Raw genomic sequence first — 27,557 nt, 5'->3', positions numbered from 1 at the left:
TCCGTTATGACCACTACGGGATGAGTTTGGAAGTACGTCCTAAGCTTCCGTTCTGCATGTACTAATTTGGACAGGCTATGATTTCATACAACTACCCAGAATTCATTGATGGGCTAACCTTCTTAGTGAAGAATAACTATTACTATATTCTTAAGACTTAAATTGACAATGCCGTGAGGAGCCTATGACTGAATCTTTTATGGTTAAGTACCTCGGATACCAGGTAATCTCAGAACATGCTCGTCCTGGAGTCAAATCAACTAACTGGTATGCTTAGAAGATCAAGAAAAATTTCAGATATGCTTATCTGAAAACTAATTTGGACAGTCTCATAGAGAACTTGCAAGAGAAGCAGCCTGAAAATCTCTTGAGCCACTAATACCACTTGTTGGACTAGCAGCACGAGCATGGGTAGCAGGAAGCCATGCAGATAATCTTGGATATCAGTGTGGGGGCTGGAGCATTGAGCATTTGAGTGGCAACATTACAGTTGGTGCATCCTTAAACTATATGCAGTACGCATTACCTATTTAAAGTATCGGCTCTTTATGGGTATTTTACTTTCAAACATTTAATTTATGATAAAAACATCAATGTTTGTAAGTAAAATTCAAAAAGTGTTACAGTAAAATTCAAATTAGTTAATTAGATAATTAATTAATTAGATAATTAGTTAGTTAATTAGTTAAGCAGTTAATTAGTTAATTAGTTTAACATGCAAATAGTTTATTAGTTTCGGATAGACAACAGCTTTAGTTAATTAGATAATTAGACAATTAGTTAATTAGATAAACAAAAATTAGTTAATTAGTTAATTAAGTAATTAGATAATTAGTTAGTTAATTAGTTAAGCAGTTAATTAGTTAATTAGTTTAACATGCAAATAGTTTGTTAGTTTCGGACAGACAACAGCTTTAGTTAATTAGATAATTATTTAATTAGTTAATTAGATAAATAGAAATTAGTTAATTAGTTAATTAATTAATTAATTAATTAGTTAATAGTTAATTAGATAATTAGTTAATAGTTAATTAGTTTAACTATGCAGAAATAGTTTGATTAGTTAATAACTATTAACAATTAGATAATTAGTTATTAGTTTAACTATGAAGAAATAGTTTGATTAGTTAATTAGTTAATTAGATAAAATAGAAATTAGTTAATTAGTTAATTAATTTAACTATACAGAAATAGTTTGATTAGTTTAATTTGTTTTGGTTTTGATGAAAGTACTCAAACCTTTCATCTGGTTAAGTCAAATTCAATAGGAGTACTCTAGTAATTTCACACACTTTTACCTTTTAAATTAGTTCCAACTTTTTCTAGGGGAGGTTAATGCAAAATTTCAAAATTGATAGGGGAGGTCAGTGTAAATATCAGAAATCTCAGGGGAGGTTTCTGCAATTATCCCAAAAATAAAAGAAAAGAAAAGAAAAGAAAATTCGTGGGGGACCAGTCATGTGTACTCTACTGTCTCGAGCTAGGCAAAGAGTGTTCTAATTATTGAACTTTTCAGGGATCGGAGTGCAAATAGTGCGCCCTATTCTTTATGTCTTGTTTATAAATTGCCCACGGAACAAGCACTCGAATATTTTTTTACTAAAAACGTTTGGCTGAACTTGCTGCTCTAATCGTCTTTTTAATTTTCTATTCTTCCAAACTTCAATGCTCTTCCGCATTAACAGCAAACCCGTTTGGTGGTGTTGTTTGCGAGGGTGTTTGGCCAGCTGCAAGCAAGAATCATCACTGGAGAAGAAGTCCCACTGTTGGACTGTTTGATTATCAGCTCCTTTCTGCTACTGTAAGTTTCCATGGATTAATCTTCTTGCGTTAACAATATAAGCTTCTAGTTGGATTAGATATGTAAGCATTTGCTGCAATAAAGGAATGAAGCCCAAATGGTAAAACTTCTTCGCTCTAAAATTTATCCCTTCTATTATGTTCAGTGCTTTTGATGTTCGTGCAAGAATTTGCATTTCTGTTTGCATTTCTGTTTAGATTAAACTTCAGAATGCTTTCCAGTTTTTCTGATTATTTTCTAGTGGACGTCGCTGGCCAAGAACTCGTGTAACTTGAAGGAATGCTTGAATACAATCACTGTGCACGTTCTTTTATTCTCTTGGCTATTACCAATTTTTTGACTTAACCGCCCCCCCTCTCACCCACCCACACACACACACACACACACACACAAAATCAAAAACAAAAGGGGATACATTTTTAGCTTCCTAAATTGCTGCTTTCTTCAATTTAATCTCGTGCATATATGTTGCTGGTATATTTATCTAATTGAGTTTTATGTGTCGTCCATTAGTTTGCGAAGTGAAGGGGATGCTGATGGTAAGAATGGGAAGGAGTCATTTCTTTATGGTGGGGATTTTGGTCCTGTGCTGCTGGACAGTGAAGACAAAAGCAGAGTACATGAGATATAAAGATCCTAAACAGCCAGTAGACGTGAGAGTTAAGGATTTAATGAGCAGGATGACCCTAGAGGAAAAGATTGGTCAAATGTCCCAAATTGATCGCGTTGTTGCATCAGCTGAAGTCGTGAGATACTACTATATTGGTATAAACATCACACACTTTTGTTATACCTACTCTTTGATAGAGTATCACTTAATGATGATTTGTGAAACTGTGAGGTCTGCTCAAGTATTTGATTAGTTATAAACAAATCATATAGATTTTGATTTTCTTGAGCAGGTAGTGTGTTCAATGGTGGGGAAACTCTTTTACCTAACAGGGCTACTCCTGAGACCTGGATGGACATGGTGAACGAATTCCAGAAGGGTGCTTTATCAACACGTCTTGGCATACCTATCATATATGGGATCGATGCAATTCACGGAAACAATGGTGTCTATGGAGCCACAGTTTTTCCTCATAATATTGGTCTTGGAGCAGCTAGGCAAGTCCTATGTTAATTTTCTGAAATAAGTTGCTTTCTGAAATTCAAAGTGAATCTGTTATTTATACCTTTCTCTAGTCAAGTCCTATGTCAATTTTCCAAACTTGCTGCAATGAGATGATAAAACAAAGAACAGAACCAACATAACAGTGGAATGAGAAAATTCCAAAACTACTTTTGCAAGCAATAAAGAAAAAGGTTTTTTGCAAGACATTTTGTGCAAAACCAGTTTACATTTTGGCCTTCCAGAACCCTGGAAAACATAGCTGTTCAAATTGAAGATCTAGTCTGCAACTTGGTCTTATAATATTTCTGGTCCTGTTGCTTAAAGCAAAAAGATTTTCTTCTCTCAGAAACGTGTTGTCATACTATCACTATTTTCCCATATTATGGATTAGGACACTTTGCTAGAAGATTAAGCATTATCAGCTGGTATGATGCTAAACTATGCAATAATTGTATCAGGGATCCTTTACTAGTCAAGAAGATAGGAGCTGCAACTGCTCTTGAAGTTAGAGCTGCAGGCATACAGTACTCTTTTGCACCTTGCGTTGCTGTAATAAAATTATTCAAATGATCTTCTCTCCGAAATTACCTTTAAAATCTTGTAAGTCTGGTCATCTTTACTCAAAGTTTATTGCTTGTCAGGTCTGTCGAGATCCCAGATGGGGTCGCTGTTTTGAAAGCTATAGTGAAGATCCCCAAGTTGTTCAAGCAATGACTGATATTATTCTAGGATTACAAGGAGATGTTCCTCCTGATTCTCCTAAGGGTGTTCCCTACATTGCTGGACGGTAAGCTCTGTACAAACTAATTATTTCTTCTCAATCCTGGTGTGTGCAAAATACTGAACAAAGTCCTAAGTTGCTAATTCATCCCAACTTTTAGAATTTAGTGTCTAATATAGCAGGTTTTTTCAAAATGATAACCTTTAATTAATGTTGTGCATGGATCTTTGACTTGAACAATCTTTCCTTCTAGCTTTTAGTTAGACTGTGCATTCCATGGTACTGAAAGGGTTGCATCCTGTAATTGTATGGTTCAACAACTTGTACCTTTCATGTCTTGCAACAAACAATGTCAATATCTTGCATTTCAGCTATCGAGGCCTGCCCATTTTCTATTATAGAATATGAAGAGCCATTCTCATGTTTTGTACTAGTTTTTATGTCTTGTACTCTCATTCTGGCAGTTATTTGATGAAATTAATAGATGTGTTTTCTTAGTTTTTGTAGGTCTATGACTTTCTCCATTTCACTGCAAATCTATTTGAAATTATGCTAATATCTAGAACTTTTCTCTATTTGGATTTTAAAACTTATTACAGAAGGACAAAGAACAAAGCAGACTTAAAGCAAAAATAAGAAGAATTGTGATTGCAGTCAAATATGAATGACATTACCTTGTTCCGTTTGATAACATAAGACAAAAATTGACAAGGTGGACTATTCGATGATGATATGAGCAAGAAAACTTCTTCAATCATCTTTACTTCAACTCATAGATGGTGCAATAAAGAGAACTTTGCCTAAAATTCTTTCATAGAAGGGTCAAAGCTTTAAGAGGCACTTATTGATGCTAAAGCATGTTTTTTTCTGTATCACATTGGTCTGATAAGCAAATTTCAAATTTCCTTGTGGTGGTTCTTCTTTTTTATGTTTCTTTTCTGAAAGGGAATTGCTTTTGGAATCTGGGGATTTAGCTGAGGGAGTTATTCTAAATTTCTTTGCTGAATTTTAAGTTGTAGCTTAAACAATATGCTCAACATAGAAAAGACACTGCTTTATTTCTTCCTTTTGAATGGATTATGCGCAGAAATAATGTTTTAGCATGCGCAAAGCATTATGTTGGCGATGGTGGAACCATCCGAGGCATCAATGAGTACAATACAGTGGCCAACTGGGATGACCTGCTACGTATCCATATGCCTGCCTACAATGATTCAATAATTAAGGGCGTATCAACTGTCATGATCTCATACTCTAGCTGGAATGGTGTAAAGATGCATGCTAATCGTGATCTTATTACTGGCTTTCTCAAAAATACCCTACATTTTGAGGTAAAGCTAATCTCTCAGTTGATTTCCATGAATTGATAAATACCATGTCTGAGACATATCTAGTGCAGTAAGTAATATGAGTTTCAAATGTTTGTGAATTATATTAGGGGTTTGTCATATCAGATTCTCAGGGTATTTACAAGATGACTTCACCAGAGCATGTAAACTCCACATATTCGATTTTAGTTGGTGTAAATGCAGGCATTGACATGGTTAGTTCATATTGTGCTCCAAAAGTAAATTATGGTCAGAAGCTAAGTCATGTTAGTCAATTTTACCATACTTATTTGATTGATGGTGAATTGCAGATGATGATTCCCTACAACTATACAGAATTCATTGATGGTCTTACCTATTTGGTGAACAACTCTTTCATTTCTATGAGCCGAATTGATGATGCTGTGCGGAGGATTCTAAGGGTGAAGTTCATGATGGGTCTATTTGAGTACCCATTTTCTGATTATAGCATGATTAAGTACCTTGGAAGTCAGGTAAGTTGAGATTTGAGAATATACTCAGGTCCCAGACTGCTGTCAATTCTGTAGGATTATTAGAGAAGATCATCAAGTTTTATGCATTTGAACTGTTGACTTGGACAGGAGCATAGGGAACTGGCTAGGGAAGCAGTGAGAAGATCTCTTGTTCTGCTAAAAAATGGTAGATTCGAAGATGAACCATTGCTACCCCTTCCCAAGCATGCATCGAGAATACTGGTCGCAGGCAGCCATGCCAATGACATTGGCAACCAGTGTGGAGGATGGACTGTGTCGTGGCACGGGCGGAGTGGCAACACCACAATTGGTACATCAATTAGCAGTCAACTTCTAAATTTGTGCTCTTCATTTCTTATTCAGGCCCTCACCCCAAGCAAAATGGAACAAGGAAAAAGATCTTTACATTTTCCAATCGTTTATTTTCCTGCAGGTACGACCGTTCTTACCGCCATTAGAAACACCATCCACCCAAAAACAGAAGTTATCTTCGAGGAAAATCCTGGTTCTGCATTTGTCAAGTCCAGTAAATTCTCTTACGCCATTGTAGTGGTAGGAGAGGTACCATATTCAGAGACATATGGAGATAGTTTAAATTTGACAATTCCTGAACCAGGTCCAAGCACCATCAGAAATGTCTGTGGCTCTGTGAAATGTGTTGTTGTTCTCATCACTGGGCGCCCAGTTGTGATACAGCCATATCTTGATCAAATCGATGCACTTGTAGCAGCATGGCTTCCTGGCACTGAAGGCCAAGGGGTTGCTGATGTCTTATTTGGTGACTATGGTTTCTCAGGCAAGTTACCACGTACATGGTTCAAGACGGTTGATCAACTTCCAATGAACGTTGGAGATCCACATTATGACCCGTTGTTCCCATTTGGATTTGGCCTCACCACAAAACCTTCGGAGGCTCATTACTCCTACTGATAGACATTTTATTAGATTGCGTAATGCATTTCTTGATCTTCTGCATTTGCTGTGAGGACAAGCAATATCTTCGTCGAAAGAGAGAGGAAATCTTCGCGTCCTCAACAAAGTTGGAAGATAAAATGTGTAACAGCAAACTTTGGTTGAGGCCCAGGATTAATATGTGTAATTACATTGACGGACGGGACACATAGTTGATGTATTGAGTCCGAAATAAATAATGGCAGTCTCAAGTGAAATATTTTATAATGCTTTGAGGCATGTCTTTAGTTACATAATTTCGAGTCATCTACAGTAATTATGCTGTCACCGAATGCTTGTATGCATGTCTATAGTTACTCAATTGAGCCACATAATTTGGACAGGCTATGATTTCATACAACTACCCAGAATTCATTGATGGGCTAACCTTCTTAGTGAAGAATAACTATTACTATATTCTTAAGACTTAAATTGACAATGCCGTGAGGAGCCTATGACTGAACCTTTTATGGTTAAGTACCTCGGATACCAGGTAATCTCAGAACATGCTCGTCCTGGAGTCAAATCAACTAACTGGTATGCTTAGAAGATCAAGAAAAATTTCAGATATGCTTATCTGAAAACTAATTTGGACAGTCTCATAGAGAACTTGCAAGAGAAGCAGCCTGAAAATCTCTTGAGCCACTAATACCACTTGTTGGACTAGCAGCACGAGCATGGGTAGCAGGAAGCCATGCAGATAATCTTGGATATCAGTGTGGGGGCTGGAGCATTGAGCATTTGAGTGGCAACATTACAGTTGGTGCATCCTTAAACTATATGCAGTACGCATTACCTATTTAAAGTATCGGCTCTTTATGGGTATTTTACTTTCAAACATTTAATTTATGATAAAAACATCAATGTTTGTAAGTAAAATTCAAAAAGTGTTACAGTAAAATTCAAATTAGTTAATTAGATAATTAATTAATTAGATAATTAGTTAGTTAATTAGTTAATTAGTTTAACATGCAAATAGTTTATTAGTTTCGGATAGACAACAGCTTTAGTTAATACATGAACTGAATTTTTTACTTTCAATTCCTGAAATAGCCACCACCGAGGAAATAGACACCATTTCTCTGTAGGTACCACGATCCTCGGTGCCATTAGAAAAACCATTCATCAACCAACAGAGGTCATCTTCGAGGAAACTCCTGATGCTAAATTTGTCAAATCCAACCACTTTTCTTGTGCCATTGTAGTAGTGGGAGAGCTGCCATATGCAAAGACACCTGGAGATAGTTTGGACTTGACGATTCCTGAACCAGGTCCAAGCATCATCAGCAATGTCTTGTCTGTGGCTCAGTCAAATGTGTCGTAGTTCAGGACGTCCAGTCGTGATTCAGCCATATCTTGATCACATATTGATGCACTTGTAGTAGCCTGGCTTCCAGGTACCGAAGGACTAGGTGTCACTGACCTTCCATTTGGTGCTTGTGGTTTCGCTATACATGGTTCATGTCTGTTGATCAGCTTCCTATGCGCGTTGGGGATCGGCATTATGACCCGCTATTTCCTATGACAATAACAAATTACTCAATACCAAAGAATACTGAAATAGAATTTCCTTCTTTTAGTTAATTTTGCTGCCTATGTATTAAACTTCAAAATTGTTTTTCACGGGAAATATCCCTGCCAACAGGAAGAGAAGAAAAATATCGGAAACAAATCTTATGCAGTCTATACCCAGGCATACAACACCCTAAAGCTACCCCCCCCCCCCCCCCCCAAAAAAAAAAAGAAGAAAGGGATGGGAATACGAAATGGAAATGAAACCTTTTACCCAAGTGTCTTGGGAGTAAATTAACAAATTTGACAGAGCATATCTTACAGAAAATATAAATAACTTCTTATAAAGTTCAAGCGTGCCCGTTCTCCATAAAGCAGTGCAAAACAAGAGAAGCCACCAATGGGACATGAAGATCGCTAGGCTGAAAATTTCTTCTTATTCATTGTACACACAAAGGACTCTTAGGAAAAAAAAAAGTGAAAATTGTAGGTACATGAGCACACCATACATGTACATTGAGTTGTCTACCAGTAACGTGGACAATCTGCTATTGCAAAGGTAAAGCATGTAGTGCCACTCGATTCTAAGCAAACTGAGTAGCAGCCACTGTTTACTCTTCTGCTTTCTCCACAGTTTTGGAAACCTCAACAACAGCCTGATTCTTATCCTCTGTTTCTTTGATCATCTTCAAGATGTCTGCCTTTTTCTTCAGAAGACTCTCAATTTCGGAGTTGACCTTATCTAATTTCTTTTTCAATTTGTCGAGACCTTTACTTTTATGCTTCTCTTCAAATTTTCTTTTCTTCTCATCCTTTCCCTTTTTCTTGTCTTTATCCTTATAATCCTTACCTCCATTTGCTTCTTTTTGGTGTTTCCCTTCTACTGCATCGCTGCAATTTTCATCTATCTTAATCTCCCTTGCGGTGACTTCATCATCAGACCTACTCTTACAAGTCTCAATCTTGTTCTTCTTCTTTTCTTTCTTTTCTTTAACCCCATCGTCGTCACCATCTGTTTCCTCCTTCAAACCTCCTTCCTCGCCTTCTTCCTTTCCTTGTTTATCCTTCTTGTCTTTCTCGTGCTTTTTCTTCTTATCTTTTTTGTCTTTCTTTCCCTCATCTTTTTCTTCATCTGAATCCTTCTTGGATTCAGCTTCCTTATGCTTCTCTTTTTTCTTTTTGCCTTTCTTCTCATCTTTCCCTTCCTTAGTTTCATGATCTGATTCTTCCTCCTCATTTTTCTGCTTCTTTTTCTTCTTTTCCCCTTCCACTCCCCGCTTTTCCTCCTGTGTTTTATCATTTTTGTCTTCCAAATCTCTTAGTTCAACCTTGTTCACCTCACCCTGCTCATTCTCTTTATCTTCTTCCTGAGTTTCAACATCTTCATCTTTCTTACCCTTCTTCTTCTTCTCTTCCTTTTCCTTGCCCTTCTTGTCTTTTTTCTCTTTCCCTACATCCTCTGTGTCAATGTTTTTGTCTTTTTTCTTCTTCTCTTTTTCCTTGTCCTTCTTGTCTTTTTTTCCTATCTTCTCTTCCTCCGATTCGACATCTTCATCTTTGTCAGCCTTCTTGTTCTTCTTCTCCTCCTCTTTTTCCTTATCCTTTTTGTCTTTTGGTTCTTCCTCTGACTCGACATTTTCATCTTTCTCAGCCTTCTTCTCCTTCTTCTCTTTTCCCTTATCCTTCCTATCCTTCTTCTCTTTCTTCTCCTTGTCTTTTCCCTTATTTGCTTCATCATGCTCACCAGACTCCTCATCAGTGCCATCCTTGTGTTTCTTCTCCTTCTTTTTCTTCTTCTCCCCTTCGTCATCACTCTTCTTTTCTTTCTTCTTCTTGTCCTTCTTGGTGGATTCCTTATCATTTTCATCGTCTCCTTTCTTCTTCAGCTCCTTTCCATCTTTTTCCAATGATTTGGACTTACATACCACTTCTCCGTCTGTCTTCTCTTCGGCTTTGTCAGATGTTTTAATCTTGCTATCAACCTTCAGCTGAACTTGTTCCTTCTCCAACTTTTCTATGCCTTCATCAACGACATAAGATTTGTCTTCCATCTTGGGTATTGTTGCCAGTCCAACCAGTGAACTTTTCTCCCGTAGGTCAAAGTATCTGAGAAAATTGAAAAATTGTGATCTGTGTTAGCGTTTCCAACTCAATCAATTTGATCGCAAGAAGTACTAAGAGAAATGAAGCAAAAAAGCAGATATACAAACACAAATAAAATTGCACAAGCGCTGGAACTTGTACCGTCAAAAACTAAAATTGTGTAAAAGCAGACTTCCACTGATGTTTTGAGATGATGATCATCTTCTAGACTTCATTGGAGAAATGGGAAAAAGTAAAAACCAAAAACAGCTGAAAACAGAGAAACCTGAATGTAGCCATATCAATCAGTACTATGAAAATTGCCTCATATATATCAAGTTACGATCACCCTCTCCTAAGTTGCTTCCTATTTCTCTAGCTCTACCGATAAAAACTGCTTAGAAAATAAGTAAAGCAGGTAAATTTTCTTCCCAGAGACCACGAAGGGTGAGCGAATTTATATGTCATTGATTATTGCATCCCAAAGCACCCTCCCCTGTTTCCATCCAATCCCGAACCTCTTCATGTAGCTCATCATAATTCATAGCAACCACCAAACATCCCCTCGACCCACGATGCATTAGCTATAATAGACACAACAAAATGAGAAAAGGCAGAGATCACATGCCATCTCAAACATAAAACTCTTCATTTTCACAAAGAACTAATTCCCAATAACATCATAGCGATAATCAACCAAAAAGCAAGAGCATCAAAGTGACAAAATATTCAAAACCAGCGAAATTCAGATAAAGATCATCGCATGAATGACACGAACAAACGCTATATCCAAGTACCGACCATGGACAGGTAGTCTAAACATGGATATTGAGTTGCGTTATCATTTTGAACCAATTAAATAAAGCAAAAAAAAAAAAAAAAAAAACACCTGGGATCAATTGATGCAGCTGGGAAGATAGGAAGAATTTTTGCGTACACAGGGGAAGGTGGTTCTCCTGGATTCTGGAATATGTGTATAATTCTACTTCTGTCTCGGGGCTCTCTGTTGAGGGTCAATCCTATTATTTATATGCAAGTCAGAAGAAAAAGCAAATCTAGCGAGATCACCCGCACCAGAAAAAAACTGAAGGAAAAAAGAGAGAAAGAGGAGGGGCCGGGGTGGGGGTAAATTGGTAATTGTGGTACTCTATGGAAAAGTCACCGCGTGAAGAGCGTAACAAGGGATGGCAGACATGAGATGACATGGGTGGGTCCTGGGTGTTGTAGGAGTGAAGCGGGGAGCTCCAGCGGGGCCCAAAATCTGATTAGAGTAATTTGGGTTTAAGGCTGTCGTGTCAGTGAATTCAACGGTCCTAAATTAAATTGTGATGGGTTGCGTTAGTTGGGGAATCACAGACTACTTGCACACTAAGGAACTCATTTTCTGAAAACCCAACTCGATCCTCTTCTTCTGTCGCTTCCGCGGTAGAGCCCAAATTCAGCATCCCCTTTGTTTTCTTCCCTTTTTTGTTTTTGTTTTTGTTTTTCTCTTTAATATCCTGTTCTGTACTGTTTGAACTTCAGGACTAATACGTCGTTGAGAGGCTCTAACTCTAGGGCTGCTGTATGTGCAATTGCTAGATTAGACTTTCCAGGGGTAGAATTCGGCTGTTTTGGGGTTAACGTCCCTGCAAAACACGAAAACAAAGATAGGATTTGTCTCCCGATGTAACTCCGATGTCTAAATTAGTGAGGGTAGGAGTTGGCGTTAGGAGGAGGGATGAGAAAACTTAATCCAACCTCCTTGTTCATTTATTATCAAACTCCCACTCTTTGTAATTTAGGCATCGGAGTTAAAATCCGCCCGGGAGGGAGGGAGGAGAGGGGTGGCCAAGCCCATCTTTGTTTTCGTGTTTAGCAAGAATTTCAAGCTCGAAATAGCCCAACTCGACCATCTAGGGAGTCTGATCTAGCAATTGCACGCTATACAAAATTTGAGGCTTTACTCGCCCATTTATTCAATATGAAGGGCTGGCTAGTTCAAAAACCAAGCCTCGAAATGAATGGACTCGAGAGAACTTCTTCATGCCTTAACAAAAAAAAAAAAAATTTACAAGCTGGGTTTTTAAAAAAAAATAAAATCTTTAACGTGTTTGTTTACAAAGCACGGAGTATTCGAGCTGAGACAACACGTCAAGCAGAAACGTTTTGTTCAGTTAGTGGAAACTTTTTCTACCTGAATACCGATAATGTCCATATATGTATGCGTCAAGGAATTGCTTTTGATGACGGGTGGAGATAACAAACTGGGTAAGGAAGGGTTTGTAGGACTGTCTTACTTGTTCACCAGATATCTGTCTGACAAACAAAGGGTACTGTCTCGGCCCAATGTTTCTTGACAGCATATGTCCCAACAGCACTAGTTTTACTTTCTCGAATCTACGATCGCAGCACATTAACAGGCAGAGCCAACAGCCTCATGGTCTGTTGGTAACCCCAAGACTTATACGTCTTCAAGGGTTCAGTCCCTGCTTTTTATCAAAAATTGCTATTTAATTGCTATCGTTGCAGCAAAAAAAAAAAAAAAACACATTAACAGGCAGAGGATTAAAGAGGCCCGTACAGGCCAGATTCTAGGCCCAGCGTTTCTTCTTATAAAGTAGAAAAATAAAAAAATGCCGAGCATTTGGAAGCGGCAACTCGAATGAGTTGTTTCTGATTCCAGAAGTATACGTTGGGTACCTAGCCCGGCACCATTTGTTCCCAAGTTGAAGATTCCAAGAGCAAATTTACTTGGAGTTTCTCCCAATTGTTCGCCACTGGCCATTTGGTCCAGTGGTCATCACCATTAAAGGTGATGTTGGAGGTCAGGGGTTCAATCCTTGCCTCCCGCGGTCTTAATTGACCTTCATCGATGGAGTCTGTACTCACATCGAACCCCCTCCCCTTAGACTAGGCTAGATTATGTTATAGGACATCTATCGTTGCGACAAAAAAAAAAAAAAAAAAAAATCTGCAATTTTTTTCCCGAGAAAACTACAATTGAGACAAAACGTCCACACTTGCGAAAGTTTGAAGACCAATCAATCAAAGTTGAATTGATGTTCCACAATGAAGTATCTTTAAAAAAAATACACTATACTACTTAGTAAAGATTGCAGCTGGACAACATGCGGTGGAGTTTGCAAAATCTTGAGTGAGGACCAATAATAATTAATGGCGGGCTCTGAAGATCCATCCAAATCACAACAAAAATAACGGAGTAATAATAAACTAATAAATCATCGAGGAATAAAAACACAGGTCCAAAATTGTTAGTAGTAGTATGAGTCAGAAATCCTAAATCATCGGTAGTTAGTGTATAGGAAGTCAATTTGTTCATTTTGCCTCCCATGTTACCATAACTTAATTGTCATCATTTGATTATATTTTTTCTTTTTCTGCTTAACATAACAAACTTTGCTGTCAATTTTATCAAATTTATGAGAAGCTCCATAACAAAGAGCGAAATTTCAAGTCGATAAAATTGGTGAAAGAATGTGATGATTCCTTTTATCTTACCACTTTTGAACCAATTCATTGGATATTCACGTGGTCTCGTTATCGCTTGAAATTTCAAAAGTTTCCTTAAATCCCTAAAAAAAAAAAAGATTTACAAAATCAAAAGATACATAATCTAAATATTCAAATTTTCATGAAGTAAAAAAAAAAAAGAGTATAAATTATAAAGGGGATATTTATTTTTCAAATAACTTACTGCATTATCAAAAGCAATTAATATCTGATTAAAATTTCAGACTGCGTATAAGCAAAATACTAACTTCTCATAAGTTAAGGAAAATTTTAATTTAGAAGAGTAATCAGCCCATTAATTTAATTTAATTATATAGAGGCAAGTATAAATGTGAAAAAAGAAAAATGGAAGAAGAGAATAGTGGGGGAAATGAGAGGAAGCTGTCTTCACGCTCCTTCAATGGGAATGCTGGTTCTGAGTTCAACCCAAAACATAAAATAAAAGAGCTCTCTCTCTCTCTCTTCTTCGCTTTCTCTTGGTTTCTCTCTCTTCCTCACCAAAGAGAGGAGGGAAATCAGAGAGGGAGGGAGATCTCCTTCTCTTTCTTTCTTTCCTTCCTTTTTTTTTTTTTTCGTTTTTGTTCTTTTTTAATCGTTTCATCTCTGAAGTTTTCACGGCATTGTTATTAATCGGCTTCCAACATGAACGATCTCTTAACGGTAATTTCCACATTTTTTCTAATCGCTCCTCCTGTTTCAATTTGTCTTGTTTCTGTTCTGATTCTGAAAATTTATGGCATCTATCTTACCTAGTTCATTGCTAGTTCTAACGGTTGAAATCATTAAATTTGACAAACTCAGGAAGAAGGAGTGTTGAAACAAAGATTTCACCTTTTGTGCTTGTTTGTGTATCAGTGTACGTAGCTTTGCGTGTATCTGTGTGTGTTTACATCTTGAAGTAATGAAATGCAACCTGGAGTGGTTGGCGCTAGCTGAAGAAAACTTTTGGGAGATCAAGATTTCGTCCGAGATAAAAAAATTGCTCTCTCTCTATCTCTCTCTCCCTTTTTTTTTTTTTTTTTTGGATCGGCTTTTTGAAGCTATTTAAACACAGGACTGGGTTTATAAGAAATTTAAACAGAATGAACAGGAAGATCTGTGACAGTATTGGCCTTCATTATGAGCTAAAGCTCAGGCAGAAATTGTGTTGGCTATGCAAGAAGAATAAACGAATAAACTTGAGGATGCTAAAAATCCGTAAAAGCCCTAGCAAAGCAATGAGTTTTTTTTTATTTTTGGTTTTATCTTTTTATTGTTCTCAATTGCATTCAGATGTTTGTATTTAGATGGGAATTACGAGGTTGCATCGTCACTGACTTTTTATCCGTTTGGATTATCTGTTTTTGGAGGTGTTTTTAAAAAATTTTGCTGTAACAGAGTTTTTAGAATATATTTTAAAATATTTTTAGAAAATATTTTGGAATATTTTTTATTGGCACTTTATTTTGAGATATTTGGTAAAATTTTAAAAAAATTTAAACTAATTTTTAGATTATCTTTTAGAGTACGTTGCTGTAACTTTTATTGTATTTGAAAAACTAGTTTTTGAAAAACACTCCAAAAACAGGAGATCCAAACAGAGCTTGTACAGTCCTTGCCTCCTTGGTAATCAGTTCCACTACTTTTGGTGTGCTTGGTGGTTGGAACTGGATGCAAAATTCACACTTTCTGAAGTTTGTATTAATCAAGCAGTATTCATTGCTTGCAAACTCTCTATAGGAACTTACTGTCCTTGTGTATAACAAGAATAAGTGCATTCCAGTTAACTCTTAATTTCCATTTTGAGAAACCTAAAATATTTTAAAGTGAATATGCTCATCTTTGTAGCATGTTTCTGGCTAAGGATTCTCTGAGAAGCCATTAGCTGTTCCCTTTTTTATTCTTGTCACCGTTTACAGGAATGCTTCTTCTATTTCTTTTTGCAGGATTCTTTTGTCATCCCTCGGGAGGAAACTTCTCGAAATGGGGATATCGAAATGGGAACCCAGCAACCAATGAATTCAGGAGAACTAGGCCTGGACAATTTTTTTAAAAAGGTGAATTCACATTGTTGATGTTATTGTTGTTCCTTTTTGATGGGGTAAAACAGTTCATCTTCTGCTTATTTTTTGCTTGCAATGCTACAGTAATCATTTCTAACTTTTCTTAATGTGTCTCTAGGTGCAAGAGATTGAGAACCAATATGAGAAATTGAATAAGCTACTTAAAAAACTTCAGGTATGGATATTGTTTCCTCTCCTACATCTCTTTTTTTTTTCTTCTATTTTATCCTTGTCCATATTTCCCCTTCTGAATGTTGAACAAATCAATTTCAATAGATCGTTTTCCTTTTCGTCCTTGTATTTTTTTCATCATACTTCAATGCATTGTGACAATTAATTGCTTCCTTTGTGCACGATGACAATGGTGATAGAAGGTTAAACTAATCAACTTCCAACCTTTACCCCTGAAATTGTTGCTCCTCAAAAAGTGAGTGGAGAAAAAAGATCATTTATTTGCTTAATTTACCAGATTTGACAAATTCACCCATTTCTTTTCTGGATAAGGAGAATTTTTCATGCCATAGTGAATTTTTTTACTTTTACCACTTACTGTACCATGTCAAGGATTTTGTTAATCTTAATCCTACTTGATGAGTTCAGAGGTGAGTTATGTGTTACCATCTTTGTCTGATTACCTGAATGTCTACTGTTGTCTGCAGGATGCTCATGAGGAGTCAAAGGCTGTAACCAAGGCCTCTGCTATGAAAGGCAATTAACTCCTCCTCTATTTCTGTTTAATGCCTGCAGTATGACTAGGATATGCTTGGTTAGCTAGTTGCATGGCCAGAATTATCATGATTATTGGAAATATTTTACCTGTTACTGACATTGATTGAATGTAGATGATTGTTCTTCAATGTAGAGCTATGAATGGTCTTAGGCATTAAATTGTTATACAGATACAGAGCGAGAGCATTGAGCTGGAAACTTCAGTATGTCTTATTCAATATCACGACAAGTTGCGTAGGTTTTGAAATGATCTGGTCAAACTGCGTGTAAATTATCTACATAAATATTAACTACTTAAACTAGCCTTGAGCCTTAATCTTGTCTTGGAAGTATGGAACTTTTCCAGTTAAGAACTATATCTGAATATTTTGTCTCAAACTAGGCGTACAACATTGGTAGACTCAAATAACTCTGTTCTGTACGTAAAAGTATTGAACTGTGCATCAGCACATACTATTTCTATCTTGTGATGACACTGCATTTTAGATAAGCTGTTTATTGTAAATTTTTCCTGTCATAATTTGCAGCAATCAAGCAGCGGATGGAGAAGGATGTTGATGAAGTTGGGAAAATTACTCGTGTTATCAAATCAAAAATTGAGGAACTGGACAGAGAAGTAAGGGCTGTAGTTGCATATTCTAGCAAGCTTGCAGAATGTAAGATTATTTGCACTGACACCCTTTCCTCTTCTATGCAGAATTTATCCAATAGACAGAAACCTGGATGTGGAAAAGGGTCTGCTGTTGATAGATCAAGAACAGCGACAACAGTGTAATTTAGATGACATTTGACACATCTATTTACTTTTAGCCAACATGATAATTTGTTGTTCGAAATTAGTTTGTTATTTAGACATTTTTTAACCCACTTTGAATGATCTCTGTTATTGTTCCATAAGAGCCAGATGTAGTAGACTAAGCATAACTGATCTTTGGGTGGAATTGATGTTCATGCAGGACACATAGCATAACCATATTTTAAGTTGGTAATCCTCAGTAACCATTCTGGTTGGTAATTGTCCTATAAAAGAAGGTGTTATAATTGAGTATCTGCACGTTTTTACTTTCAAAATAGGGTCTAATCAATACAGAAATATTTCTATTTAAGGGGATATAACATTTTCTTTTTTTAGTGTATTTAAAATGAAACCAAGACGAGGCTATGGTGAGATATCCTAGCAAATAATGTTGACAGTATTTTTAGGATAACAAGCTGGGATGCTTGAGGTAATAGTAAGAACTAGTATTATTGAAATTTACAATGGCAGTTAGAACTGAATATACCATAAGTACATAGTATCTGCAAGCATGAAACATTCCCAAAGAATGAAGAAAGGTACTCTGTAACTGTTAAGTGTTAAATAATCCGTTGAGAAATAGAAATTTGTGCTTCTAAGTTTTAAATATCTTTCATATCTGTGTGTAATTTTAAAGCTTGGTTCAGTTTAACTTTCTTCTTTTCCTGTCCGAGCATGGAGATTAGACTATTCTTTTCTGCATTCTCATTCTAATTTGCACTTGGGTGTATAAATTGCTGTGCAAATTACACTGACACACCTAAGGTTTGCCGCTGCTACAAAGCCTTCCATCGTGTTTTCTGAAATTATGATGAACTGTATACAAATTCCATGACACGTCAAACCATCATCATCTTCTGCCACTAATGAAGTCCATAATTCCTTGCCTGGTCAAGAACTTCTGGTGGGATTCTGAATTATCCTACTATTCACAATGAAACAAAAGAGAAAAGGGTATCATTGCGGTTATAACAGGGGTAATTGGGTTTATACCACATCCTATGATACTGGAAACCACGAATTATGGAGATTTGTATAATTTTGATAGTCTCATGAAGTTTTGCTAAATAGTGACGAGTGTAGAGAGGGATCAGCCTTCATATAGTAAGACAGTTTCAACTAGATTTCAAGTCTAAAATGATTTTATCTGATTGCAGTTCGTTGAAAAAGAAGTTCAAAGACAAGATGACTGAGTTTCAGGTAGCTTGATCTGATTGATGACGTTACAAAGGACATCTTCTCATTTACGTTCTTTTGTTTGTAGATTAACTATGCTTTGATCATTGCAGAATTTGAGAGAGAGCATCCATCAAGAGTATCGTGAGGTCGTAGAAAGACGTGTATTTACAGGTTTTTGGCCCTTGCTTATTGTACATAGAAAACCAGCTGCAAAATCTGATAATGTTATAACTAACTAAAATAGTTTTCTCTTTCATGTTTTGGTTGCCAGTTACTGGAAATCGAGCAGACGAAGAGGTTAGGGCCTGATATTCTGTGCTTTGAACCATGTTGAATCTCTGTGTGTATATTTCTGATCTTAATTCTTTTCCCTACTTCTTCAGACTATCGATAAACTTATAGAGACTGGGGATAGCGAACAAATCTTCCAGAAAGCAGTTCAGGAACAAGGACGTGGGCAGGTTTGCTCCACTTCTGTTGTAGCTTATTTCTTCACCTTCCTACGCCTGTCTGTTATTCTGCTTGCGTTTCTTGAAATATTTTCATATCAGATGCACAGGAACATATTTAGGTAATAACTGTGTAACGTGTAAAAGGATTCTATCGGGGAAATTATTGGTCTTAATTTATCCTCTCCGGGCTTTTGTCGTGCATCTTTGACAAGAAACGAGTCTCTGTTGCACTTGGTGATGTTGCGACCAAACACATATCAATCATGCTTTAGCTCTTTGTGTTTTTTCTCGCAGATCATGGACACGCTAGCAGAAATTCAAGAACGTCATGATGCTGTTAGAGAATTGGAGAGGAAACTTCTTGAATTGCAACAGGTAGTATTGACTTATAAATACAGAGCATGTTAGTCTTCTTGATATAATTTTCGAAGTCAAAATCACATTGGCTTGATTACTTAATTAGTGCGAACTCATTTTTATCGGACTTGATTCCTTAGTTCAGCAAATAATCTGGTGCAGATATTCTTAGACATGGCAGTTTTAGTAGATGCTCAAGGGGACTTGCTTGATAACATTGAGACACATGTAAGATTGCAGATCCTTTCCCTGCTTCTCCGGGCAACAAGAAGGATTTGATGTCAACCACAGTTGTCTTTGCATTTGAATCCGTTGACTCTGTCTCCTATCAATTTTCAGGTTTCGAACGCGGTAGACCACGTGCAGAGTGGAAATGTGGCCCTTCAAAAAGCGAAGACACTGCAAAGGAATTCCAGGAAATGGATGTGCATTGCAATCCTCATCCTTCTCATAATTGTCGCAATCATAGTCGTGGGAGTGCTTAAGCCGTGGCAGAACAACAACAACAAGGGTGGTGCTTAGATTTTTCTACTCCTCCTCTGTGGGAAATGTATAAAGATACGAGGGAAAAGATATATACATATTTTTTGTATTATACTAATATTCTATTCTCGAGCTGTTGCAGTCCGGGCTTGCCTGCTCTCTTGAGTGTAATTTTCATCTCAGACGAGTAATTGTTTTCTTTACGGATCCATTGATATACGTCAGCCTGGTTTCTGTAATATTTATTTGGAGCTATATATTTATTCATGACACGCAATATATATATATATATATCTCTCTCTTATCTATCGTGCTATGGATTACCATTGATATTGTGTTTCTATCTTTTTTAGGGTTAATTCCACTTTGTCCCCCCAAATTTTGGACGATTACCCACTTTAGTCCCTAAACTTCAAAATGGGACACTTAAGTCCCTAAACTTATAAATATCTCCCAATTAAGGAAAATTATTAACAGAATCTTGAATGTCGTGGTAGTAGAAGTGTCTCATTTTATAAGAGTTTAGGGATTTAAGTGTCCCATTTTGAAATTTAGAAACTAAAGTGGGTAATCGTCCAAAGTTTGGGGGATAAAGTGGAATTAACCCTCTTTTTTATAATGAAAGACTCGTTACCTTCTTTTTTTTTTTTTCAATCATATATTCACTTTCTGTGAAAAAGAAGATAACCGAGTATAATTATGAAATGACGGAGTGCCATTTCCTTAGATAATTTCCCTATTATATATCAAATTGGTTCCGATCCAAGTTATTACCAGAAAAGCGCTGCACGTATAATGCTGATTCCTGAAGTTTTACAATGAAAGAGGGAAAACCATAAATAAAGTATTGACCCCTCTCGTGTCCATCCAAAATGTCCATCCAATTCAAGAAAAAAGCAATTTTCTAATGGTACTAAGAAAAGTAATGTGGATTTGGTACTTGAAATTCTGGGGATTGATGGATTAGAGGTTAACAAAGTTGACGAATATAATGAAGATTAGCTTTACATGTGAACAGAAGCAAATGAATGAACAGAAGCAAGGGACTGCAAGCACCAGATGACTAAACTAACAAGACTCAGTTGTAAAACAAAGTATTTAACCGCTTCATTTACTAAAAATCACCCGAAACCCTCAAGGAACTTCGTCTGAGCCATAGCTCATGCATGACCATGTAAAATGCATCATAATCAAAGGGTGGAAGATGCCACTGGAAATGTTTTCTAACATTGATGACATTGTTTTTCAGGACAAGATATTCATCAGTACTTATGCCTCGGAGAATCTTCTTCAGTTTTGGTATATCTAAAGTGGCAACAACAACAGAGAAGCTCTTCCAATTCAGTACGTCAGCAAAAGGAAGATCATAATGGTTGGCAATTATCACTGGGACGCACCCATAGTATAGTGCGTCACTGATACGAGCCGTGTTCACCTCGAAGCCTTTAACATGAAGGCAGAATTTGCTGCTTAGAAGCTCCTCTGTGTAAGGTTTTTCAAGGTGACCAGTGTGGACAGAAATCTCTGTATCGTTTCCCCATACTCGAAGAAGATTTTCCCGTACAGGGGAGTTTAATGATCCAGAAAAAAACACCAGCGTTCTCCTGAAATTCATTCTTATTCATGAAGCCAGAAGAATGATGACAGTTGAAAAATTTTGCAAAAGATATGTTTCATATAATAAAATATCAAAGAAACATAATAAGCTCCCACTAAGCTCCCACTCATTTCAAATAACTTGCCTGATCAGACACTTACAAATTCAAATATCTACAATTTCCTTTTGTTTCATGCTTTATGTGATTGTTTCGTATAGATGGATTCTAAGTTCTACTCAGCTATTGGAATGGGTTATTTAGCAAATTTACACTTTGGATATTATCATGCCTGTACGTCAAGATCTTAAGCTATCAGATACTAGAAATAAAGCCAGGATAACTTTTATGAAACACATCCACTGAAATGAACTAAGGTAATTAAATGTTTTGCTCACCTTTCATATGCTGCAAGATCTGGATTATCGCCTTGCCTTGGCCAAATCTGCGGCAAGGATGCATCTTTGTGGGGAACATAAGCTGATACGTAGTAGCTGGAAGAGCATACAACTTGGATGGCATTGAGCTTAACTTTAATCGTTTTCTCCATGGCAGACCGTCCAACAGAATGACAAGCAACATAAAAATGGTCAGCACCTCCACTTCGATTCCAGTAAGGGTACTCATGACTGATGTTAGATATATAGTTTCTGATGAAGTCTTGGATGCCACGAATCCCAACTCTTGGATCATGCCTCAATCTTGCAATCGAGAAGGGCAGAAAAAAGAGATCAGCTTTGGAAGGATCCTTTGTAATGAAATGGCTGATCATAAGAACCTTCTTGAAATAGCTCTCACTGGCATAATTACCCCCAGGTTCAAAATTCACAGGCAACAGGATATTAGCAAAAGGATCGTCACTTCTGTGAGAATAGACGTATATCTTCAAACTCCTGTTCATTTGCCCATAGTTCCCCACAAAGAAATCTCTGTCATGGAACACCTCGTTATTCACATAGTTTCCTGAACATAAAACCAAGATTTCCACGTGTGCACGTTAAGAACTAATTATTGCACAAAACTTTAGCAAGAGTCAACAGACCTTGGTAAATTTTATGGCTGTACACCATTTTTGTCATAATCATCCTCTCTTACCCCATAGAACTTTGTTTGCTTGTTGCAATTTCTTATTTTGGTTCTCTTTTTTCTTTATAACACAATAGAAAAAAAATCTCTACTATCGATGGTTTCAGCATAAGACACAAGATCAAAGAGAAGTATACTAGAAATCTACCAGGGCTCTTTTTGTCTGTGATATCAAAATTGTATTCAACAAGATAAATCATACAACGTTTACAGATACCAATGGGCTTGTGTCTGTTTCTCATATCGTGGAAAATATAAAATCATAGCAGGGTCTACTCCATTGTAATAATGGACTAAAATTCATCACCTCTAAAGATGATATATTGCTAGAAGTTCCCCTTTCCCCACTACCCATATTGCAATTGCTTAGGCAATAGTATCAAACTAGAGCTCATCCTTAAACTTCCCTATGATGGAAATCAAATGTAACAGCCCAAAAAACATTAAACAATGAACATTTTGGGGCCATATTTTCAATCAAACCCTTATAGAAACTCTCTCTCTGAGCACCTTTTTTTTTTTTTTCCAACTCAGACAGTGTAGAGCAGAGCCCACCTTCAGGTTGTTCCTTGCCTAACTCTCTCCCCATTATTGGTCGCCTCATCTTATCCAAGCGTGCTCATTTCAATCATGTCCTCTCCTTTATTTCTTCCTCTCCATATTTCTCAAGAAAACTCACTCAATTTGAGATTATATAATTGGAGCAGCGATAAATAACTTGAGATGATTTTCTTTTGCATAGCATCTTTATTCTTATTTAGAAGTTGCTCTTCCGGTTTGCTCTGTTTCTTCCGTACATCTGGAAAGGGAATAAATAGTTCAATATTTCTTTATGCTTCAAAATCAACAAAACCTGACAAAATCCATATGGCAAAACTATCCATAAGTTTTTTCCTTGAAACTTCGTATCCAGCAAAAGAAACAAACTAGAGAAAAGTCCTTAAGCCCAAAAGCCACAATTCAAATAGTAAACTTTTTAATCCAAAAAAAAAAAAAAAATCATCACTTTACTCACCACTTGATATCATTTCAGATTTCCCTAGCCTAGTATTTTCCAGAGCATCATCCACGGCAAAATGAGAAATTTTCTGGTACTCAAATGGGGTTGGAAGCCCGACAACAGATAAGTTGACCAGTCCTGTAACTCCTGTTGAGTTGGAAAATGCCCCAGGTGCGGATAACTTGGTCTGTCTTTGATTCCGAGAAGTTGAGCTTGAGATAGAGAGCATCCCAGTTGCTGAAGATTGTTTGACACGAACATGGCTTTGAGATGGAAAAACCAAGAGATAATTGGAAGTGGAGCAGATATAGAAGAGAATACAAGTAGTGGTGAATAAGGCTAATAATGTGGGTATGCAGAAAATGGCCTTGGGTGTGTGTAAATTAGTACGATTAAAGCAGATGATAGCGTACAAGAAAACGGAAGAAGCCATAAGGAATTCGCGGAAAGGGTTAGTTGGTCTTAATTTCTTCCCCCAAAGGTTCGAAATGAGAGAAAGAGGGATGCTACAGTCAAAACTGAGTAGCAATCGAAAGCTCTTTCTTTTGTACATTTATTTTCCATTTAAGAACGAGAATTGTGCCTTAAATGAGGTAGTTGGTGTTGTTAAAACATGTTGCCAAATTCTATGAAGGGGTGGGAATTCCCAGTTTCTTTGTCGGAACAATTGCATAAAATTTTGCTCAAGGGAAAAGATCACACAAAATATGTATGCAATTGCAGTCTATAGGACTATTTGTACCATAGTCTTTTAGCAGAGAAATTCTGGCCCAATGGACATGTTATATCATGTATGCCGATTCTCCAATTCTGATCAGATTTTCTTGTTGCAATTTTGGAGCAAACAATTATTCGATTAGGCAAGTCCCGCCAGTAGTTGGATAGGTCCCGTAACCTAATAGTTATAAACAGTTCCCGTGACCGACTTGTATATTACCTCACTATGTATTTTTGAGGTAAAACTCTACGCAATCTTTAAGGGGTTAGTCTGACAAAAAAGTTGGAATATTCCTAAATTAAAAAAAAAATTTATACGATTAGGCAAGGGAGGGGAACTGCTGGCCCAATGGACATGTTAAGACATAGTGCCAAATACCTGTATTGCTACTTCCGTTTCCAACTCCCCATTCCAGTAATTAATCTTCAAGATTAATTGAGGGCTAATTATGTAGTGATTTCCTATTCATGAGGCATACGTAAACAGTTTTTTAAACTGGGCTGAATGGGCACTCGTTACATTAAATCACACACAACTTACTAGATGAATATATTTATTAACAATTGTTATTGTTTCTTGCATTTATACAGTTATATTTAAGACCTAAACTACAGCTTAACTAACGAGTGGGCAGTAGGCACTTGCCTATCATTTATGGATTATTTTTCCTAAGCACTCATTAAGACACCTGAATCACACCTAAGTTACTATATAAATATACACACTTATACTTATTGCACTCCAAGAATTGTAAAACTTTCCCTTTTGGATTAGCTGTTTTTTGGGGTGTTTTTGAAAATTTTTACTGTAGCAGAGTTTTTAGAGTATATTTTGAGATATTTTTAGAAAATATTTTGGAATATTTAAGAGTAGTAAAGTTTTTAAAATATATTTTGGGATTAGCTTTTAAACATTAAAAAAAATTTAGACCACTATTTAGAGTACCTTTGAGAATATTTTTAAAATTTTTATAGTATTTGAAAAACTGATGGATCCAAACAGAGCAGTAACACTTTTTCAAGTAACTAATACCTAAACTCCCCTCTTATCCAGTGTCCAGTAGGCACCGGTTAGCCAAGCAAATTATTTATTGTCCCGCTATTCAACTTCTTTCAGAGCGTGATTTATTGTTTCAAAGTACATTAATCTGCCCATTGCGGATCACTGTTTCATCAATAATTAACTTGCATTATTTAAAACAAATGGATGAATATACAGCTTGTATTTCTGTACTATACATAAAAAGAAGTAGCGAACTCCCCATTGAAGAACAATTTTTTATCCTCCTCAATCAACTACTAGTATATTGCGGCAAAAAATTAAAAAAAAAAATTCAACTACTAGTATAACTAGGGTGTATGTGTGACCACTTACTAGACTTACAATTAGCCACTAATTAATTGCAAGACTCAGATGACTCCTGCGCAGCCATAACTCAAACATGACCATGTGAAATGCATCATAGTCAACAGGGACATCATGCCATTGAAAGTGTTTCTGCACTTCCATTACGTTGCTTTGTAACTTCAAGTAATTACTGGAGTTTATTTCTTGCAGGAGTACTTTCTTCAGAATTGGGATATCCACGGTGGACATGACCACTGAAAAGCTGTTCCAGTTTATTATATCCGCAAATGGGAGATCATAGTGATCGGCCAAGATAACAGGGACACAACCGTAATATAGAGCATCACCAATTCGAGCTGTATTGACTTCGAAGCCTTTTGCATGGATGCAGAACTTGCTCCCCAGAAGTGCTTCTGAGTATGGCGTTTTTAGCCTGCTTCGGTGGACTGAGATTTCGGCGTCGTTTTTCCACACTTCCACTAGGAACTCGCGTACCCGGGAGTTCATTGCTCCGGCATAAAAGGCAAGTTTTTCCCTGATGAAGATGCCAGCCAATATATTCGAAGATTGTTAGGTTCCATTTCGCACGAAAATCAAGATGCATGGCCAATTTCTGTACTGGGAACTAAGGGAACAGGAAAAAAAAAAAAAGAGATAATGGGGTGACTATTTAAGAGCTACCACATATAAGAGAGGCTAGTGTGGATTAACTACGTAGGTATCAGTTAAAGTAGGTTATACATATTACATACGGAGCTTGTTGTTTACTGTAAACATTAGCGAGAAGAAAGGGAAAATCAGAGAAACGATACCCCAAATGCCAAATACTAATTGGACAGAGAAATTTGTTTCTTTAACATCGACATCATGACTAGATAGCATTATAGTACTACAGACTAATTAATGAAAACCATATCTTTTTCCATGTCCAGTTTCTGGCTTGTAATCTGTGTTTAGGCTTTTGATAATAAAAGAGACCTATATCCGCTGATTTTTTTTTTCTTTTTATCAATCATAGCAAGCACGCTTACCCAAGAAACTGCCAACAATTGAGATGAAGTGACTAAGAAATCTAAAAGGCGATAACATGATGCTAATCCTGAAAGGGAAAATTGATTGAGATTGATACTTCAATTAATGATGAGTACCTTTTTGACGGTGATCGAATAGGGGGGTTTCCTTTCCTAGGCCAAATCTGGGGTACGGATGCATCTTTGTGAGCAACATAACCAGGAAGGAAGTAGCTTGAGGAGCACACGACTTGTATGGCATTCAATTTAACTTCAGTTGCCTTCTCCATTGCAGATCTCCCAACAGAATGGCATGCCACGTAAAAATGATCAGCCCCGCCTGTTCTATTCCAATATGGGTAGTTCTTGCTGATATCTCGAATATAATCTCTGACAAAACCCTGTATTCCACCCACGCCAACTCTCTTGTCATGCCTCAGACTTGCAATGGAAAATGGGAGGTAAAACAGATCAGCTTCCAAAGGATTTTTCGTGATAAAATGGCTCTTGAATAAGGCCTTCTTGAAGTAACTTTCACTAGCATAGTTGCCTCCCGGTTCGTCATTTACCGGTAGCAGCACGTTTGCAAAAGGATCGTTTCGCTTGTGAGGGTAAACAAAAATCTTCAAGCTTTTGTTCATTTCTTTGTATTCTTGCTGGAAGAGAGCTTTGTCATGGAATACGTCGAATTCATCCACGTTATTTCCTGAACCATGCAAGCAAACAAGCATTGATTCGTCGATGGCTTTTTCCTTGAAGAAATGCATTGATTTGAGGTGTGAAACATTTTAAGGTAAATATAAAATAAACTCGATCCGCCATAACCTAGTATCCATGTCGAATGCTACATCCATGTTAGAAATCCATGCACTGCCATCCGGTCTGGCTTAAGTATTATCCTCAGCCAAATTAGCTTTTGCATCCCAATATTCTTTGAGAGCGCCAAATTAATTATTAATTACAACAGCCGGCATAGTATTATAGACAGGATTGTATTCTTGCGAAGACGGTAGTTGGACACAAATATTTTTCTTTTTTTTTTGGGAAATTTGCTGGTCAATTGAGTAACTTCTGGCGTTTAGGACCTTGAATTAGTCAATACGACATAGGGTACGTATTGGGCCAGCAAGACAAAATGAATTCACGTTTCCATTTTCCTAAAGGGATAGTTTCAGAAACCTCCCCTGAGGTTACTTGCATTTTCACACAGCTCCCCTCAGGTTTAGAAAATTACACCAACCTCCCTT

The 27,557-nt window shown here is 36.9% G+C and overlaps 5 protein-coding genes across 5 annotated transcripts in view; 2 read left to right on the top strand and 3 right to left on the bottom strand.

Moving 5' to 3' along the window:
- The first annotated feature begins 1,599 nt into the window (after positions 1 to 1,599).
- LOC113776297 (beta-glucosidase BoGH3B-like) lies at positions 1,600 to 6,666 on the top strand. Its single transcript, XM_027321425.1, has 10 exons — positions 1,600 to 1,801; positions 2,315 to 2,566; positions 2,704 to 2,908; positions 3,374 to 3,464; positions 3,557 to 3,702; positions 4,724 to 4,967; positions 5,075 to 5,179; positions 5,276 to 5,458; positions 5,567 to 5,768; positions 5,892 to 6,666. The coding sequence occupies exons 2-10, from the start codon at positions 2,332 to 2,334 to the stop codon at positions 6,386 to 6,388; spliced, it is 1,908 nt and encodes a 635-aa protein (XP_027177226.1). The 5' UTR covers positions 1,600 to 1,801; positions 2,315 to 2,331; the 3' UTR covers positions 6,389 to 6,666.
- Positions 6,667 to 8,241: 1,575 nt separating this feature from the next.
- LOC113776302 (uncharacterized protein DDB_G0283697-like) lies at positions 8,242 to 11,052 on the bottom strand. Its single transcript, XM_027321431.1, has 2 exons — positions 10,893 to 11,052; positions 8,242 to 10,027 (listed from the first exon to the last, which is right to left on the bottom strand). Exon 2 carries the CDS (start codon positions 9,970 to 9,972, stop codon positions 8,533 to 8,535), a length of 1,440 nt encoding a protein of 479 aa, XP_027177232.1. The 5' UTR covers positions 9,973 to 10,027; positions 10,893 to 11,052; the 3' UTR covers positions 8,242 to 8,532.
- Positions 11,053 to 13,898: 2,846 nt separating this feature from the next.
- Positions 13,899 to 19,856, top strand: LOC113774927 (syntaxin-132-like). The gene is made up of 13 exons (XM_027319587.1): positions 13,899 to 14,176; positions 15,442 to 15,552; positions 15,677 to 15,733; positions 16,218 to 16,266; positions 16,815 to 16,903; positions 16,985 to 17,058; positions 18,241 to 18,283; positions 18,373 to 18,433; positions 18,534 to 18,559; positions 18,646 to 18,723; positions 19,009 to 19,089; positions 19,234 to 19,299; positions 19,411 to 19,856. The coding sequence occupies exons 1-13, from the start codon at positions 14,159 to 14,161 to the stop codon at positions 19,591 to 19,593; spliced, it is 936 nt and encodes a 311-aa protein (XP_027175388.1). The 5' UTR covers positions 13,899 to 14,158; the 3' UTR covers positions 19,594 to 19,856.
- Positions 19,857 to 20,486: 630 nt separating this feature from the next.
- LOC113776496 (probable glycosyltransferase At3g07620) lies at positions 20,487 to 23,807 on the bottom strand. The gene is made up of 3 exons (XM_027321675.1): positions 23,251 to 23,807; positions 21,548 to 22,112; positions 20,487 to 21,158 (listed from the first exon to the last, which is right to left on the bottom strand). The coding sequence occupies exons 1-3, from the start codon at positions 23,786 to 23,788 to the stop codon at positions 20,669 to 20,671; spliced, it is 1,593 nt and encodes a 530-aa protein (XP_027177476.1). The 5' UTR covers positions 23,789 to 23,807; the 3' UTR covers positions 20,487 to 20,668.
- Positions 23,808 to 25,140: 1,333 nt separating this feature from the next.
- The window catches only part of LOC113774493 (probable glycosyltransferase At5g11130), a 4,761-nt gene continuing 2,344 nt past the window's right edge, over positions 25,141 to 27,557 (bottom strand). The window contains exons 2-3 of the mRNA XM_027319020.1: positions 26,449 to 27,016; positions 25,141 to 25,835 (exon numbers count right to left, since the gene is read on the bottom strand). Coding sequence (XP_027174821.1) covers positions 25,346 to 25,835; positions 26,449 to 27,016 — 1,058 coding nt within the window. The 3' untranslated portion in view covers positions 25,141 to 25,345. The remainder of the gene's footprint in view (positions 25,836 to 26,448; positions 27,017 to 27,557) is intronic.

The sequence above is a fragment of the Coffea eugenioides genome, chromosome 6 (assembly GCF_003713205.1).
Source record: "Coffea eugenioides isolate CCC68of chromosome 6, Ceug_1.0, whole genome shotgun sequence".
Taxonomy (NCBI): Eukaryota; Viridiplantae; Streptophyta; class Magnoliopsida; order Gentianales; family Rubiaceae; genus Coffea; species Coffea eugenioides.
The sequence above is the reverse complement of the archived record's forward strand: the minus strand, read 5'-3'. Positions and strand labels throughout refer to the sequence as shown.